The following is an 18,627-nucleotide window of genomic DNA, read 5'->3' on the forward strand; positions in this document are numbered from 1 at the left end:
CCAATCAAGAAGGCAACCTGCAAGTAACTTAAGCATAGAGGATGTAATTATGATCTTCATCATAAAAGTAATGAGGGGGCAAATAATGTGTATTACAAGTAATTATATATATATTTATATATATATTTCTTTTATACATAAACAACCAAGGGGGAGTGTTATACAAAAATACACTAATATCGAAATCTCTCAACTCTTTTTCTTCCTCTTACTCTCTCTCCTTCTCATTACTTTGCTAAGTTGGTTTATTTTATAACACAAACGTATTTTTACATCAATAATAAAACAAGAGGGTAAAATCATCTGTTTCACATAATAGAAGGATAAATGTGATCCTTTTTCCTATTAATTATAAATGTGATCCTCTACTTATTAATTATAGTATGAATAATCTCAAAATTACACCTATTAATATATGAAAAATCATCAAACCAATACTCCCTTTGCCACAAAATAAGTATTATCTCAGAAAAAAAAAATATTTCAAAATAAGTGTTACCTTAAAAATTCAAGACAAAAATTAATATATTTTTTTTCATTATATTTTTATACTGTATATAGTATGTTCTTCATCCTTTTTAATTGCCAATACTCTATGTTCTTCCTCTATACATATTTTGTTTATTAATATTTTTATAGATATAATTTTTTTGTGACACATGGAGTATAAAATAATCTCACTAATCCTAAGGAACGACCCATAAGTATTGGCAAGAGGAAGAATATTCCATCACATGTTTTTTGCTATTTTTATTTGTTATTCTTATGTTAAGTAGCAGAAAGAGAGAAGTATTTGATCGACATATGAAATAATCAGTAGATTCAAATTTTTATAGAAGTGTGAGACTTTTAATAAAAATTAAAAAAAATGTTGAAACATTTTTAAATTTGAAGAAAATTTAAAGGTATTATTCACTCATATTGCAACGTAAAAACATAATTAAATTCAGTTAATTAAATAGATAATTTTTTTTTTAAAATTATCAATATTTTAGAAATAAAATTAATAATTTGCAATAAGTTTTAGGACATTTTCAATACTCGTCTCCGATAGTAATAGTGAAAAGCAAAATATCAAAGGGGCAAAGAGGACTTTTCTCATCAGAAATCAAGCAACTCTCAGGCGAAGTTTTCTCCCAATTAGAACTGCAGTGCGGTCTTCTCCGACAACCTAAGACGACGATGATTTAGCTGGAGCTCTAATAATCTCTCCTCCTTCTGGGTTAGGTACCGAATCTTCTGGAATTTCCGATCTCATCGGAAAAGAAAGTAAGATGTCGTCACCGGACATTGCCGAAATGTTGGAAAAATCGAAGGAGCTTGATCGTTTAAGGAAAGAGCAAGAGGAAGTCCTCCTTGAAATCAATAAGATGCACAAAAAGCTTCAAAACAGTCAGTATTTCAACTTTAAATTATTATTATTATTGTTGTTAATTTTTACTTGTCTGATCACAAATTATATATGTGGCTGGCTAAATTAGAGTTAGTGAAGAAAGTGGTTAGAAGTTGAATGCACTGAAAATAAACATTTATACAATCAGGTAATTTATAACAGGCAAATTCTATGATAGACAGTAATTAATGACCTGCTTAAATCCTTTGTATTTACCATACTTTGTGAAAAAAGTAGAATCTTTTAAGTGATAATTTGATGTGTATTGGTCTTGTATTGATAGTTTTTATAGGTCACAAGTTCGAATCGGGGAAGCAGCTACTAATGCTTGCATTAGGGTAGGTTGTGTACATCATATCCTAGTAGAGTGAGAGGTTCTAGGTTCTAATGCCACTGGTTTATGGGGTTATCCAACTGATTTTTGATTGTGTTTTTGCTTCTATATGATTAGTTACTAAGTAATTTAGGCATTCGTGACTCCCCTTTTTTGGTATTAGGAATCTACAGAGTTCGTTTGAATTTTACATCTTTTCTCTGATAAGTTCAAGTTCCTCCCTTGTTCCAAGTTGAGAAAGTAATTGCAATCACCATTATAAACCGTAAAGTGAATTTAATAGATTCTAATGTTTTTTAGGATTGAATCCACAGAATATCATGTCCAACAAAGAATTGGAAAGTTCTAATAAATTCTAGTTTGCGTGATTTCCCAAAAGTCAAAAAACAAATAATAAAATTAAGCACTAGTTTTATTGGCGAAGATCATTGACTTATTTGAAGTAGAAAACTTGCATGTGACATGTATTTACCTACATTTAGTGTAAATATTATGACCACTTAACATTTGGGCACTTCCCTATTCCTTCTGCAGCTCCAGAAGCGGTTGAGAAACCAGGTGACAATTCCCTGTCAAAACTTAAGATGTTATACACTCAAGCTAAAGAGCTTTCCGAAAGTGAGATGAGGTATTTATCTTTGCACTATTTCTTTGCTTAGAGGATGGTTAAGGGTGGGTGTGGTGATTTTTGACTCACAACTTTCTATGTTTTCCAAATTGAGCTACGTGGTGTTAGTTTTATGCAACTCGAAATGTTTGTTCTTACAAGTCATGTTTCATAGTGATACGTGTTGTATTTTCATTTTCAATGAAATTAATTTCTTTCTCCCTCCTGGCCCTTCGATTGTAGTATCTCCAACCAGTTGTTGGGCCAACTGGATGCAATGGTCCCCGCTGGAGGTGCTGGGCAACAACGAAGAAGGATAGGTGTGTTTACAATTGATTAACATAACAATCATTAAACTTCTTGTTTTACGCTCTAAATTAATTCTTGGCTTACAATATAGTATGTGATTTTTGGATGTTGGTTATTGCTTCTTGTTACTTGTGGTACACTAACTGTACCTGTATACTTTTAAGTTGTATATGTGTCTGCCTCCTCTAAAGAACTTGAATAGTACTTATACGTTAATTTGAGTATCCTTAACTTGAGGTCTATGATAAATCGAGCTTTAGAAAGGACAATAAAGGCACAATAATTTGGGATATTGAGGAAAATACAAAAAATTATCTTGGTTGTTAATTTGATAACGGAACTTTTTGTCTTGTGGTGTTGTTAACTTCTTTTCCTTTTAAGGAAAAAAATGGTTCCAAAACACGGAGAAAGAGAAAAGGAAAATCTTGAAAAACAAAATTAGAAAAGGAAAATCTTGAAAAACAAAATTATCTTTGAGCATAATGCATCAAATACCTATTCTATGAAATTTTTAAAAAAAGACTTGTGCTCTTTGCTTAAACTATTAATAGACTCAATTCTATTTTTGATCTTCAATTTTAATTGCTTCACCTTGGTTAATGCATTTGGACTTGCATGGATGACAGAAGGCAACGAGCAGAAAAAGAAGAGGATGAAAGTTGATTCTGACATTCCTAGGCTCTCTCCTTCCATGCGAAATCAACAGGAGTTCTTTGCTAGCCTGAAGGGTGAACAAGTATGGATCGATTACATGGAAGTGAATCATTCCTTTTCAATGTCTCATAATATCGTTCAACTAAAGTAAATTAATTCTTTACCACTAGGTGGCTGCTAGAGTTGCACAAGAAGATGGTGAAAAGGATGAGTGGGTTATTGTTAAAGTTACTCATTATGATAAAGAATCAAAGGAGTAAGTTCTGTGACATAGCTTCAAGTTAAAAAAAATTGATCTATACTGGATTCACTTACATATATTTTGTATTAACATTCTATCTCCCTGTACAGATTTGAAGTTTTAGATGAGGAGCCAGGCGATGATGAGGAAGGTGGTGGCCAGAGGTAGCCTTACAATTGATCTTTCGATATTTTTTGATTGTTTTTGCCTATTTACATTTTGCTTGTGTACTTTCCTTTGATTGTTTGTGCATTTTATCTTGGGGGTGTGGGGATGGGGGAGAAAGAGTGATGAAGAGACTTCAGTAACTTCCTTGTCCAAGTATTATTGAATGCTTTCCATAACTAAGAAGCTGTGCAAGAATTACAAAGACTTGGGAATATAAGGTAAAAGAATGGGACACTAAAGAGATTTTCTAGCTCCTTCTAGGACCTCGCTAAAACTCTATTGTAGTTTCCCATGAGACTAACAAATCATATGCTTCAATTGGAGAAAACTAGAAAATCAAAAAGTTAATATCTTGTCTGATGATGTGACCTCCTTACACAAAAAAATTGACCTCACTTTTTGAGCTTCCAACTTGAACAACTAATTGAGGAACTTTGGTGACTTATTTTTTCCCCTCTTTTAGTACTTTTGATGGATGATACAGATCAATTGAATTTTGTCCTTTTTTGCGATTTGTTGTTGACTGCAATCCTCAAGTAAGTAGTCCATAAGATACTCTCAGCTGTCTGACAAGTTGCTGTACACATATCTGTCGTCAGCACCTTCTTGTGGATATTTGTGATTAAGATTCTGCGCTATCTCATTTCCTGTAAGCTTAATATTTCTACTGAAGAATTTGATGACTGATAACCGATTACAGCATAACTGTGGCTTTTCACTCTTTGTATTTTGAGAGGCTGCTGTTCAGCTTGTTCATTGATATCTACGTGGCTTTTTTTTCAGCAACTGCTTTGCTTACTAAATGATTATTCACCTTCTTACTAGAATTACTGGTTCTATTCTTTTGCCAATTACAGAAAGTACAAGCTACCCTGGTCACATATTATACCTTTTCCCAAGGTAACTGATCTTTCAATCGTGCCAGAATTCCCTCCTGGCAAACAAGTTTTGGCAGTTTATCCAGGAACCACAGCCCTGTACAAAGCCACAGTAGTCCAGGCCCGCAAGGTATCAATATCTAGTTTTCCTTTGTCGTAGTTTGTCTGGATTTTCTTTATTGAGATATTAAAAATATCATAAGTATTGAGGAACTGATTGGTTTTCGACTTACATTTGCATGTGATGGTCCAAATGTTAAAACAATTTCCAGAGGAAGAACGACGAGTAAGTGATGTTCCTTTTCATTTCCTTACCAGGCCTCTTAGATCAGCAATGAGCTTAAGATTCTATATTACTCAGTAATTGAGCAATGACTTTTGATTAAACGGAAAACTGGAATCAATGGCTTCTTTCTTGAAATTGACTGTTGCATTTCCAAATTTTTGACTCCTGATATTTTTTTCATGGATTTAAAGCATTATGTTTTCCCTTTTGCAGTTACACATTGGAGTTTGATGATGATGAGGAAGATGGGTCTCTACCTAAACGCATGGTGCCCTGTAACCAGGTTGTTGCTCTTCCAGATGGACATCGCCAGTGAAATATAGTTATTTATGACTCTTTACACGTCCAGAGTGGCTAAATTTGGACTATCTGCTGTATGTATCTAGTAGTCTTATAAGGGTGAGCTGTGAACCTATTCACATTTAATTCGTGGCATTGCTAATTATCCAGAAAAAGAAAACATTATCTATGTCGTACAATGTATTTATCAAAAAATCTCTGTTGTACGATTTTTTCTAGTGTTCTTGGTGTACAGTAGTTGGACATGAAAATCATGAAAATAAAATCTGAGTATTTTGAGTTGTAAATTTGTACTGTGTTTATTAAGGTCCCTGAGTTTGTCGGGAATTTCTCTCCCTTGCTAACCAATTTCTTAACAAGGGAGCTTGTCATCGACTTTATACTAGAAACTAGTTTCTTTTCTACAGTAAGTATGAATAATGTGTAAGTAAAGGAAAAGAACAAGATTTTTCTTGACATAGATATAAAACCACTAGTTAAGATGCATATTTATAATACAAGATTTCTAGTAGTGAAGATGTTTATGACAAGCATGAGTGATGGGAATGGGAGGATCAGAGAAACTGCCATTTAGTATATGATTGGCAATCCATTGATTAGCAGCTTGTGAGTAATGTACTCCATCCCAGCTTATGTAATCTGAAGGATTGACACAAGCCCCTCCAAATACTTCTGCACCTCTCACTATTCCTTTCTGCCCACACCATACATGCGTGTTCCCCTTGTGTAACCCACAACATATTTTGTGGGATTCCACGAAATCTGTTTCAATATTTTAAAGCCAACAGAGTAAATGATTTCTTTTCATCTGTCTAAGTCTTGGTACGAAACAAGTAGTGTATGGTAAAATTATTGTTGTGTTTGTGTACTAACATATACCTTGGCTCTTGACATTGCTGATCAATTCGTACTTGGCAGCATAGACATCTACATATGTTATAGCAGCATGCCCAAGCTCTGCCCTTAATGTTCTTACCCTGGATTTCAGCTGTCTATTGAACTCTAAGGCCATCTTATTATGGCTCTTTAAGCATCCATAGTTATCAAGAACACCTGGTTTTGGATTTCTGAGGTATAATGTGGCTATTGGTAAGCAACCGATTGGACCCGTGTTATGTATCCAAAATGCCCTCGCTCCTTGATGATATAAACGCTGTCAAACAAAATTTACGAGACATAGATTGAACTAGTTGTAGCAGGTGTTTGCCTTTTATTTTCTAAGTAACAATTACACTTATTATAGAAATGAGATGCATGTAATTATATTGATAGCATATACAAGTTAAACTCATGATAAAATTGTTGAAAGTTGGATATACTACCGTTACTGCTGCAGAAAACTGGTTTATTATGTCTGGTATGGCTCTTCGAAGTTGTATATGACTCATCTCGCGGAAGCCAACAGCTAAATCAGTTTGACCTATGTCAATTGTGTAGAGAGATTTTGAAAGATCGTGAGGTCTTGGGAGTTTGTTCTTATCTGAGACATTGTGTGAAATCAGCTTAAAACGATGGAAATGATAGGGTTGGGTTAGTTATGTTTACCTTGTCTATAGAGCTCTTCAGTTCTGGATTCGAAACGATGGAAATGCACGATTTGAACATCCAGGGAGAAGGGGCTTATACCACTTTGGAATATAGTTTCGTTTTGCCTCCTAATGGTGGATCCTCCTGTTGCAAAATTAGCTCCGTGCCTGAAATTCGAGCCAATGGAATCTAGATAGGCACTCAAGTAAGGTAATCTCATGTGTTCAGCTGCAGAGAAGAATTAACATCCACAGTAAATCAATCAACTACGTACCCCTATTTTTCAGTATGAGTAATGATATTGATCTGGATCGAAGTAATGTTACCGATGAAGTCAATGAGAAGTCTGCCATCTGAAAACCTTCCGGCAGGTCCATGGAAGAAGCTCTGACCATAAGGTGCTTGTATTGGTTCAAATGCAGCAGAGATACCACCGGTGTCCGAATTTGAGTCCCCGAAATTGTATATTGCCGGAAAATCGCATGGTGCTATTGCAGTACTAGTGATCTTCTTCAACGGGGCCAGTAGTAGTACTAGTGATAACATTACTGTTGCACATTCCATTATTGCTCAATGGACACTGGCCAACAATGTGCTCTGTGGTGTAAATTTTTGAAGTATTTGGGGAAAAATGCGCAGTGGCATTAATCTCGTTACTGCTCTTTTGTTTTTTTCTGTTGTAACCTATTCAAACTAGAAAAAGCCCTGTTGAATTGCTTTTACTGATAAAAACAACCGTACCATCAGGCTAAACCCAGTAGTATCCGTAGTAAACAAACAAAAAATGGCTTTGCTTATTTTATGTGTTTATAAGCATTTTTGTAATGTTCATGTAAGATTTAAAGAAAAAAGTGCTTTTATAGTGTTTGGATAAGGGTAAAAAGTACTTTTACTACTTCTTTTTAAGCTAAAAATAACAATAATATTAATATATATATGCTAAAACTTAAAAATGTTGATTAAATTTTTTGCCCTTCATTAAAAGACTCCGTTTTAGACAAAATTGTTTTTTCGCCATTTTTCTTTCCTTTTAATGATATTAACTATAATAAATATTTTTTAATATTAACTATAATAAATATTCTTTAATATTCTATAATTAGAAAAAGACTTCTAATTATTATTTTCTCAAACTAAAAAGACCTCTTTGTTTTATTTTATTTTTTCTTAAATAAATTAAGAAATTAAGGAATAAGGATACTAATTCCCCACAGACAGAAAGAATTTCTCAATGATCTAACCATTTAATTAAAAAAAAAGAGAGGATATAATAATTTTGGATCCCTACGTGTATTAGTGGGGGGGGGGGGGAATCTTAATTTATGGAATTATTTATGGTTTAATCCAAATTAAAATCTAGCATGTAAACAATTATATGTACTGTATAAGTTAAAGTTGTTGGCCTCCAATCAAATCATGGATGCTCGTGGTCATGAGGTTTGTAAAGTTCAAATATTTATTTTATTTGATTTTTTGTTCTTCTTTGTTAGCATGATTTAAGAGTTGATTTTAAGAAATAATCATCACATCTATCAGTGTACTTGCTCGAATTGTGTTTTCAAGTAATTAAATCAAAATTGATGATGTATTGATTTTTCTTTCCATCTTTAAAAAATGTATTTTCAAGTTGGTAATGCGCAGTGAATGTACAATATTATTATTTTTTCTTCCGTTAATAATAATCGCTAAGCTTGCACGTATAATTTTTATTTAGTTGTTATCCTAATATTCTGCACTTTAAAATTAGTTCAAGTTATAATTGTTAAATTTTTACTTATATATAATTAGTAAGAAATCCTAATATTTAAGACATTAAAATTTTGCTTATTTAAAAAGTAAAGAATATTCACAACTTTTTTCTCTCTCTAAAACTCTTCACACCAACGGTAACTATGCAAACAGGGGAACCTCAACCCCTACCCCCGATCCACCTGCTGCACCCAACAGAAACTTGACAGCAACCCCTTTCTCAACCACAACCCACCAGCTCACCTGAGCAAAATAACTACTATTCACACCTCTCCTCTTTCAATTTCTACTGGAGAACCCAATACTGACAACAATTCGACGGGGGATAATGACTCACACAAGCCTACAAACAATCCCAAAACACAACTCCCTCAAAATCAACCCAAAGTATCCTCCAATTTCGATCTGCAAATACAAAAATCAGATAACAAAAAAAAATCTATTGTCGATCAACAACATAAAGACTTGTCTCATTATTGAAAAAGCTAAGCATTATTGAACAACACGAACTCTGTAGAATTATTGAAAAAGCTAAGCAAGTAATCAATATCAAGATGGTTATATGGCAGAAATCAGCTAATGGCTGGCACAAACTCAACACAAATGGCTGCAGCAAAGAAAATCCAGATAGTGAAGGAGGAGGTGGAATCATCAGAAACAGTGATGGAAGTTTCATGCTTGCCTATATAGAAAACTATGGAGTGTGTAACAATAATATAGCGGAAGCAAAGGTTATTCTTCGAGGTGTGAAAATCTGCACTGTAAAGGGTATCATCAATGTGTTTGTAGAAACTGACTCCCAATTGATTATCAACATGATTAATCACAAAACGAAGATTTCTTGACAGATTTTTCATGTTATTGATCAGATCAACCAGCTCTCCAATGGGAAGAATTTTATTTTTGTGCATACTTACTGAGAGGGAAATATGGTAGCTGATCACTTGGCAAATTTGGGAGAAGCTACTAATAAAAAATCTTAGTTTGCAACCTGCTACTATCAGAGCTTTGTTGAGTGTTGATCAACAAGAAATTCCTAACTTTAGGTTCAAACAAAGGAATAACCATTTTGTGACTAATGATGTTGGCCTTGGATAGTTGTATATTGATATTGTCTTTGTGCATAACATCCACTTGTATATGTGGTAATCTCGTCATGCTCTTTAAGCGGATATTTTTGTCAAATATGAGCAAAGAGATGGTCTACCTCATCGTTTTCCTTGTTCAGGAGGCTATGGTCTATGTCCTCCTCCATGTACGTATTTTTTTCTACAGGTTGAGGTCAATGCCTAAACCCACACAAAGCACCTTCTTGGACTTTTGATTGAAAAAAAAGAAGAATCTTTTCTTATTTGAAATATATTAAAAGTAATAACCTTTAAAACTATAAAATTAACATTTTTACCTTACTTAGATTTTATATTTAAATTATGGTAAATAATATAAATAAACAAAATATTAAAAATATTAAAGAAAGAGGTTCCCATTTTTTAAAATAACTTTTTAATCTTCCTACATGAAATTCTTCTTATTTATTAGATGGAGATAATATTTATTTTAACATCAATTGTTTTTTCTTAAATAATTTTATTTTTAATATATATAATTTTATTAATTGACGTCAAATACACGTGTAAAGCACGTACACAGAACTAGTAAATCAAAAACCATAAATTAGAAATCCGTAACTTATAACTATACAAGTTATAAACCCATCCAATTAATAGGCTCTTGATGTTCAATTGTGTAATAACAACGGCACTAGTAGTAATACCTTTGCTTCTACGATCCCAATGGGATATTGTCAAGGGTTTTAATAGTTCTGTTTAGTTTGTTTAGTTTAGTAATGAATAAATTATCCATTTCATCATTTATTTTGAAATAAAATTAAAAAATGAAAACACCATTTATTTTACAATGAAGGGAGTATTTGAGAGATTTTGAAATTCAAGTTATGATGGATGACTTCCTAGAAGCTTTAAATAAGATATAACTCGCAATTTCTGCAGGGGAAATTGAACCACATCAGAAAGGATTTTCAGAATTTGAATCAACATAGAAAATCAGGTAGATAACTAAAATTAAAACGCTTAAAAATTGCTAAAGTAGGTTAAGTACCTTTTTTTTTGGTCTGATATATACAACTATGTGCCACACAAAAATTCTTTTGAGAGAAAAAAGTGTTTTAGGAAAACAGAAGAAGTTGTTTTTCATAAAATAAAAGAGTAGCTTTCCCTGAAAGTACTTTTAAAAAAAGTATTTTTGAAAAAAATACATTTTAAATCACTTTTAAAAAGCTTGATCAAACACTAATTGCTACTCAAAAGTATTTTTTAAATTTATTAGTCAAATACAAACTAATTCTCATCAAAATGCTTGGAAACAGTCTCTAGTAGAAATGCAAGGTAAGGCTGCGTACAATAGACCTTTGTGGTCGGGCCCTTCCCCGAATCTGCGCATAGCGGGAGCTTTAGTGCACCGAGCTGTCATTTTAATACTTTTCAAAATAAGTTGATTTTATAAGTTTGACCAAATAGAGACTAGAATCGTCAATAACTAAGGATGTGCATCGGTCGGTTATATTCGATTTTATGTATTATCGATTTGGTTTATTGGTTTTTGATTTTTAAATACGCTAAATCAATAACAAATCAATAAGATGTTTTTTTTATTGATTTTTGATTTATCGGTTTTTTATTGTTAACGTTTCGATTTTCAATTTACCCAATAAGAAAATGCTCGTAAAATAATTATATGACTTTTCTTCTCTAACAATTTGGCGCGATACAGTAAAACAAGCAAATCGATTGTAAGCCTGTAAATGTTTTGATATATTAAAATAAGAAAGATTATGAGAAATTGCATCAATAAGAACAGATGTAGTACGGAGGCTACAATTACATGCTACAACCAAAACATAATATGGAATTTCTGATGTTAATCAAATTACAGATTTTGACGAACTTGCAAAAGCTATAATTACAAGTAAAACTAAAATTAAAACCAAGCACTCCAACAAGACAATCTTGAACAATTCTTAGTTCTTACTTTAATCTTTAGTTTTTGAGTAAAGATTAAAGAGGCCTAGTGAGAAGTAGAAGTAGCGTACTGATATAGTGTCTAGTTATGTTCAATTATTATCAATATTTAATATTTATGAAGGGTAAAGTAATACATTACTATCGTCTTAATGGTTATCGGTTTACCCAATAACTCAATACTAAAAATCGATACTGAATCAATAACCCGATAATTTTTTTATAAAACCAATAAAAATTCGTTAACCCAATAGCAATAGCCCAATAACATTTTTTCGGTTCGATTTATTCGTCGGTTCAATTTTTGCACACCCCTATATATAACTTTCACGAAAAATGTTCATGGCAGAGCTTTTTCATGGATTCAACATCATCCAGTTTCTATAATCATCATTTAGTATATGAGTATTTGACTGGATATGAAATTGATAAACAATGATAGTTATTTGATACATGGCCTATTAAAAATTATCTTAGAATCTTGTGGAATTAAACATATCATATTATTTCAATATACACATATGGTCAAGATTGACTCGAGCAAACCTATATTGTACTGATTGTTATATTAATAATAACACCAAACAACTAAGTTGGTATAGAAGAACTGATATGCCGCAAAAAATCTTTTCTGTACAAGTTCTCGAATGAGATATTTGGATAGAACTTCGACAATTGAGGGGTGTAAACACTTTGAGATGCGAAGCGATTCATCTAAATGAAATGGCTATCACTTTCATAACAAAAAATTAAAGAAAGTTAACCTAATTTTGAAATTACGATAAGTCTACTATTCGAAAGAACGTGAACATCATTGGATAGAGCTCTATTTCATTCCACTATAATTTATCTTTCCAACCACCTGATAATAAAAAGAAAATATATATTTTTAAAAATAAACGAAAAAAGTAAAGTGGATCTTATAAAATGGAACCAGCTATATATAAAGCTTTTGTTGCCAAAAGAAAAGAAGAAACTGTCTCCTTGTTCTTCTATGCAGAAAAAACCAAAAGAGAATATCCGAAAGTCCATTAATCGCCTATTCCCTTAAAACAGAGGGACTTGATTTCCTATTTCCTCTTCTAGTGGGGTTTCAAAAAAAACTTGAGAAATAATAGGGACTTGATTTCCTACTTCCTCTTCTATGGGGATTCAAAAAGAATTTAGAAAATAATACGGACTTAATTTCCTATTTCCTCTTCTAGTGGGGGTTCAAAAAGAATTTAGGTATAGTTAAACCGTCTGGTTTGCCCTAACGGAAACTCAACTCCTCTACAAGCTAAAAAAGCTATGGGGAAGAAAGCAAGTGGAGTAGGAGAAGAAGGCGATGGATCCACTGGAAAAGAAGGTTACAAGCTGCTGGGAAATCCGACTTTCAAAAAATTGGAGAATGGCCGCTTCAAATGCGTTCAAACAGGGCATGAGCTGCCGGAACACGCTAAAGACTCGTATGCCCAGAGCAAGCACTGCCGATTGGGTCTAATTGATGCTGCTCTTTCTAAGAATAAACCTCCTCTCAATATGTTTAACCAAGATCCTCTGAATCGGTAATTGAACTATTTCCTCCTTCCTTAATTGTTCTACTAGGGTTTTATATATAAGTGCTTTCAGCTAATTCACTGGTAGAGTCAATTTATCCTCAATGATTCTTTTGAAGTAGTACTGTAGTTGGGATTATATCCTCCGAATTTGACGTATGGCACTCTGGTAATAATTGAACTTTTGTAGGAACTTATAGAATGAGTGAATTTCTCTATGATACAGGAAAAGTATAGTTAATTCGGAACTGGAGAAATTGGACCTATTGAATAAGATTGCACTATAAGCAGCTACAGTTTGTTGTTCCTGCTCCTTCGTCGCGAGCTTTCAACCTTTGTCATTATAACAATATATTGCTCTCTCAGGCGAGGGAGAGGAGTTTATAAATATAAAGTAACACAGCGGGAGTTTGGTGCATTGAGCTGCACTTTTATTCCCTTTTGCCTGAAAAAACAACAGGGATATATCAGGGTGGTTCATCATTACTATTAACATAATGGGATATACAGCTTGAACATTGGATATTCAATTTAAAGCATAAATTCAGCTTAAGACCTTAGTATGACATGTTCATTTGAATTGTTAAAAGCTGTAGCAATCTGCTGGAATACTTTTGATGTACAGCACAGAAATTGGTCATTTGTTGCATGCTGGGAGCAAAATCTGTTGGAAATTATGGAGAAATTCAGATAAATGTGTACTTTCCTATTGTTCTTCTGGTAGATCTAATCTGTAGTGTAATTCAGTATGCAATTCTTGCAGGTCAAAATTGATATGTAAATTAACAGGAGATACAGTTAATAAGTCGGAGGAGCACATATGGAAGCATATGAGTGGGAAACGGTTTCTCAGAATGTTAGGTTTGTTATGAGCCCCCAGTTACTTGTTTATTAGGAGGGCTGTGTATGTATATTATGTTCTTGTGCATTCTACTGACTACCACTAATGATACATGCACTAATTTGAACAGAGAAAAAGGAAACTGAAACTGAAATGGAAAATGGAGGGCTAGAAAAGGAAGGAGATAATGAAGCGGCTAAGAAGATCAATAGCAAAGCTAGTCGTCGGGACAAAAAGAAAAACAAAAAGGAAGAAATAGAAGATGCTAGCAAGGTTATATCCGAAATAAGGGATTCTTCTGGAAAGAACAGTGGCTCAGAAGAAGATGACGAGTTTTGGATGCCTCCAGTTGGTGCTCGCTGGGACAATGATGATGGAGGTGATCGATGGGGATCTGGTTCCGAATCAGAAGAGGAAGAAGATGATGCTATTGGGGAAGGTATGGATTATCATTAATCTTAAAAAGGGAATAGGGTGGAAATTACCAAAATCCCACGTATATCTTTGTATGTAAGATAACAACAACATACCTAATGTAATCCCACAAGTGGGTTTAGGGAGGGTGGCGTTTATGCAGTCTTATCCCTACCTTAGGTTGTATGTAGGATAGATTCATAAATTCCTACACTGCATGCAAATTTGGCGATGGTAGGGCAGAAGCTTAACGCTGTTCTTGCACAATCAAACCTTTGAATTGAATGTGCTATCTGTCTCTTCTTTTTCTGTGCTAGATATATTCGTTTCATACTGCATGGCTAGTGAATTGCAACTCATGCTACTTGAATATGATAATCATAAATCTGATGGAGCTCAACATTAACTGTATTACCTACTTTCAGAGGTTTTCGATTAATATTTGCTTTCCAATGTGAGAAACTAGCTATATGGTCAAAGTTATTCCTTTTTTTTCCTTCTCGTAAATATATTTCATGAAGAAATTATTCTGTTTTCTTTTCTAAAGCCAATTGTTATACAACAAAATATATAAGACCATAGTGCATATGATATAGAGCTCTGTGAATTCAAGAAGCATATAAATGGTATTGAGGTTTCACTTAACAGCTTAAGGCGACTTGGGGTGTGTGTGTTTGTCAGTGTAAGTGCCTATTGAATTTGTAGTTGGTGAATGCATGAAAAACCGTACTATATTTTCTGTCATCAGATGGAGGAACTGAAGAGAATAACCATGACGCTGGAGAGCTTTCTAAGCGGTATGGCTATTTTTGTCAAATTTTTGATTCCTTCTGCTACACGTTTTGTATTGATAAGAATGCCCTTCCCCTCTATTTTTGCACCATTTCTCAAAATTTTATATGCAGAAGCTTGGCCAAGTGTGGCAATGGGCATTTACATTTTTACATGTGAACATCAAATATTTGTTTGGTGGCAGGGCAAAACGCATGTCCCTTGAGATTGGACCCAGTAGCTTTGCCTCAAGGAAGAAAAAGAAGAAGACCAGTGTTACATGATATTTGTCCTCCATAAAAGCATTACAAATTTTGTTATCATCTTGGGTTTCGTTATATACTGCTTGGTTGCTTCATTTTAGCATCTTTATTTTGCTTATTATTATGTTACTGAAGGAAAACATTTCTGCTTTCAGTATAGGTCATTGCAGCAAATAGAGCGTCTTTTGTTATATTTGTACGTTACTTTTGGACTATTATTTTGAGACATTGAAACAACCATCAGGTAAGTAACAATATGGTAGAATACTTGAAAAATATTATTTTTGGAGTGAGTCATGCTATAACTGTGATATTGTCGTCCCCCAAAAGAAGAAACTTTAATAGGAAGAGTTCAGAAAAACAATTCACATGACATTAGCATGGGTTCTATTCACATGTCTTCTCTTATTCGTTTTTTTCGAGAGACACAAGAATCATAATCAACTGGATCAAGTCTCCCAGTATAGATTTGAATAAGTTGTGTCAAAAAACAAATAAATAATGTTGCCTGGTCTAATTTAAAAATGAAACATAACAAAGTACTCCCTCTATTTAAAAAAAAATGATCTCCTTTTCTTTTTAATCTGTTTAAAAAAGAATGACCCTTTTTCTTTTTTGATAAAATTTTAATTTTAATTTTTCATGTGATATGTTTAAGATCACAAGATTAAGATAACTCTGCTGCCATCCCTGCTATTGCTTATGGGACTGAATCAATAGAAAAAACAACTAGATCCAGTGCTTATATCCCTTCCAAGACGATTCCACATATCGAGGTCGGAATGGGATCGGGTGTTTTCACGTCTTACCGTAGTGCCCGGTTTGTCTTGATTTCCCGATTGATGAACAAGAAGGAAAATGGAACAATTGGATTTTCATTCATATGGTAGGAGAAGGAGAGGGAGAATCAACATCTTCAGCGTAGGGAACTTTTTCTCATATTCTAGAAGTTCTAATCGCCTCAAGGGTATTTTGGTACATTTGATATAACTTTAATTTAGAATTAAGTCAAATTAGGTTATTTTTTTTGAAACGGAGGGAGTATGTTTTCCCCCCAGAAGTTTCAACAACATTTACTTCAATATGTTAGTTTGATTTAGTATTATGTATTTGACAAATTGACATATACAGTCGATTTGATTGATTCAAACCAAACCATGAACCTCTACGTACATCCGCTTTTTAAAGTGCTTAGCACCTTCTCTGAAAGATCACATATTATTAGTATCATGTGCATGGCAAGATAATATGTTCTTTATAATTACAAGATTACTGAGAGACGTAGCTAGCAAGTTACTATTTAAAAGGGAATATTTTGTAAAACTTTGAAGTTATTATTATTAGTATGATGATATGAAGTACTGTATTTTTTTTCTGAAAAAATCGTAACAAAACCATGATATTGTCCTAGAAAGGATGACAACCATGTAGATATTATTAATATGAATAGACGGAAAGGTCTTGCCTATACATAAAAAAAATAGGAGGAGAATTCAAAATTTGAATTATTAATAGTCCGACTTTTAAGGTTCTTACGGCTAAATTTATTTTACTTTATAAATTACGAGTCTCTACTTTACTTTCACATAAATTTCGTATCAAAATTATTGGATTAAGATGGATCGTTGCTGGAGAGGTGGATCCGCAACAACATTTGGTGCTTTTATTCCTTGGATGATGGCGGGTTTTAAGCTATGAAAAAAAAAAGAAGAGGAAATGATTGGGGAGAATCATAAACAACTGTTTTATTTGTCTGCTCTTTCACACAACTTTGAGATGGAAAGTCATATCGTATACAATAATACAGTAAAGCATCTTTCCTTTTTTTTTTGACTTGCAAGGAGAAAAATATGGAAAGGCAATCAAAAGAAAAGGGGTAGGAAAAAGATGAGCAATTTTTCTTGTTATTGCCACGAAAATAAACAAAGTGTGAATGATTTAGCGTCTGTTTGACTTAACTTATTTTAAGCATTTTATAAATTAAAATAGCTTATACACTTAAAAAATAAAAAGTTAGGGTAGCGCAACTTATTTTTTTTGGCTTATAAGCTGCCTTAAATAAGCTAAATCAAACAGACCAAATTATTTTTTTGAGCTTATTTTACGCACAAAATGACTTTAAGTTGGTCATCCAAACACTCAAAAAAGCTGAAAACAACTTATAAATCAATCCAAACGGACTTTTACTCCTACAAATTACAAGGATGTAATTTATATACATCGCTAATAAAAATGTATATTATTTTTAAACCTATTATAGCAGGATATGTTTTGCCTAACAATTAATGAGAGTTATAATTTTGAGAACTTAAAAATAAATTAACGATCAATAACTTCTATCGTTAAACAACAAAAGGAGAAGAGTTACGTGAGTTAGAGCTGTCGCATTTGTTTTTCTCATTATGGATAAGGTGCAATGACTTATTGGAACATTACTTCAAGTGTTTTTGCATTTATATTAGTTTTGAGTTTTTGACCAATTATTTTCTTCAAATATATTTTATTCTCAGTTTTCACTTTTCTAGTGACTCAAACTCACGAAGTTGAAAGTAACTCCCTCTTGTCCAAGTGCAAATGATTCATAAAAGACAATAACCTTTTTTAATCTCTATAAGTTGAACACGTAATTAAATATTTACATAATTATTACAAAAGGAAAAAAGAACATAAATTGCACGTTTTAATCTTAAACTTTATGAATGTGGCTGGAGCAATTCACGGCATATTTTAAAGATGAAGACAAAAAAAGAAAGGCAGGGGAGAATGAACTACCTTTTGTTGTTACAACAATATGTAGTTAAGTAGCATAATTTAATCTACTTTTTCATTTTCTATACTAAATTTTCCCACTATTTACAAAGTCTAAGCAACTTCAAATTAATTCAAAAAGGAATAAAAATATTTAAAGAAGGGAAAAGGGTTAAAAATGCCTTTAAACTATTTGAAATGAACAAAAATGTCCTCTATTTATAAGGGTATTTTTGGATCAAAGTATAAACGGTAAGGATATTTTTGAACCAAATTATAAATGAAGGATATTTTTTGTTCATTATAAATAGTTTAAGAATATTTTTTGACTTTTTTTCTTTAAAGAATGATCCAAGAGCCAAAAAGAAAAAGTCCGTTTATAAATAAGGCACTGCGACTAATTAGTTCCGCGACTAGTGATTAATGTAGTAATTTTTTTAAGAGATTAAATTAAATTGTTAATTGCAAGGATCATATATTTAATAAAATAATTGATGCGTGTGCAAATTAACATGAACATTCTTATTTTTTATCAAGATATTTGCTACACGGCGTGGACATTATTGTA

General features: G+C 32.8%; 3 protein-coding genes across 4 annotated transcripts; 2 read left to right on the top strand and 1 right to left on the bottom strand.

Annotated features, from left to right (window-relative positions):
- The first annotated feature begins 1,054 nt into the window (after positions 1 to 1,054).
- Positions 1,055 to 5,457, top strand: LOC129873670 (SAGA-associated factor 29 homolog A). 2 transcript variants are annotated; one of them, XM_055948806.1, is made up of 9 exons: positions 1,055 to 1,392; positions 2,262 to 2,355; positions 2,578 to 2,654; positions 3,270 to 3,379; positions 3,468 to 3,553; positions 3,649 to 3,702; positions 4,564 to 4,714; positions 4,857 to 4,870; positions 5,084 to 5,457. In XM_055948806.1, the coding sequence occupies exons 1-9, from the start codon at positions 1,275 to 1,277 to the stop codon at positions 5,184 to 5,186; spliced, it is 807 nt and encodes a 268-aa protein (XP_055804781.1). In that variant the 5' UTR covers positions 1,055 to 1,274; the 3' UTR covers positions 5,187 to 5,457. The 2 variants fall into 2 exon arrangements, with proteins under 2 accessions (XP_055804781.1, XP_055804782.1); XM_055948807.1 differs by having other exon boundaries at positions 3,273 to 3,379.
- A 133-nt stretch (positions 5,458 to 5,590) lies between these two features.
- Positions 5,591 to 7,478, bottom strand: LOC129873669 (GDSL esterase/lipase At5g14450). The gene is made up of 5 exons (XM_055948805.1): positions 7,024 to 7,478; positions 6,716 to 6,925; positions 6,493 to 6,650; positions 6,050 to 6,323; positions 5,591 to 5,932 (listed from the first exon to the last, which is right to left on the bottom strand). The coding sequence occupies exons 1-5, from the start codon at positions 7,259 to 7,261 to the stop codon at positions 5,676 to 5,678; spliced, it is 1,137 nt and encodes a 378-aa protein (XP_055804780.1). The 5' UTR covers positions 7,262 to 7,478; the 3' UTR covers positions 5,591 to 5,675.
- Positions 7,479 to 12,703: 5,225 nt separating this feature from the next.
- LOC129874717 (uncharacterized) lies at positions 12,704 to 15,604 on the top strand. Its single transcript, XM_055950050.1, has 5 exons — positions 12,704 to 13,031; positions 13,786 to 13,883; positions 13,994 to 14,302; positions 15,026 to 15,074; positions 15,254 to 15,604. Exons 1-5 carry the CDS (start codon positions 12,775 to 12,777, stop codon positions 15,330 to 15,332), a joined length of 792 nt encoding a protein of 263 aa, XP_055806025.1. The 5' UTR covers positions 12,704 to 12,774; the 3' UTR covers positions 15,333 to 15,604.
- Positions 15,605 to 18,627: the final 3,023 nt, after the last annotated feature.

The sequence above is a fragment of the Solanum dulcamara genome, chromosome 11 (assembly GCF_947179165.1).
Source record: "Solanum dulcamara chromosome 11, daSolDulc1.2, whole genome shotgun sequence".
In the NCBI taxonomy this organism is placed as follows: domain Eukaryota; kingdom Viridiplantae; phylum Streptophyta; class Magnoliopsida; order Solanales; family Solanaceae; genus Solanum; species Solanum dulcamara.

Excerpts from the sequence above, each read along its gene's own strand:
- LOC129873669 (XM_055948805.1), bottom strand. The coding sequence starts at position 7,261 with ATGGAATGTGCAACAGTAATGTTATCACTAGTACTACTACTGGCCCCG. Across the intron at positions 6,324-6,492 it reads AGTTTTCTGCAGCAGTAACG|CGTTTATATCATCAAGGAGC; the intron begins GTAGTATATCCA and ends TTTGTTTGACAG. Across the intron at positions 5,933-6,049 it reads CAGCAATGTCAAGAGCCAAG|ATTTCGTGGAATCCCACAAA; the intron begins GTATATGTTAGT and ends ATATTGAAACAG.
- LOC129873670 (XM_055948806.1), top strand. The coding sequence starts at position 1,275 with ATGTCGTCACCGGACATTGCCGAAATGTTGGAAAAATCGAAGGAGCTT. Across the intron at positions 3,380-3,467 it reads CTAGCCTGAAGGGTGAACAA|GTGGCTGCTAGAGTTGCACA; the intron begins GTATGGATCGAT and ends CTTTACCACTAG. Across the intron at positions 3,554-3,648 it reads TATGATAAAGAATCAAAGGA|ATTTGAAGTTTTAGATGAGG; the intron begins GTAAGTTCTGTG and ends CTCCCTGTACAG.
- LOC129874717 (XM_055950050.1), top strand. The coding sequence starts at position 12,775 with ATGGGGAAGAAAGCAAGTGGAGTAGGAGAAGAAGGCGATGGATCCACT. Across the intron at positions 13,884-13,993 it reads ACGGTTTCTCAGAATGTTAG|AGAAAAAGGAAACTGAAACT; the intron begins GTTTGTTATGAG and ends TAATTTGAACAG. Across the intron at positions 15,075-15,253 it reads GCTGGAGAGCTTTCTAAGCG|GGCAAAACGCATGTCCCTTG; the intron begins GTATGGCTATTT and ends GTTTGGTGGCAG.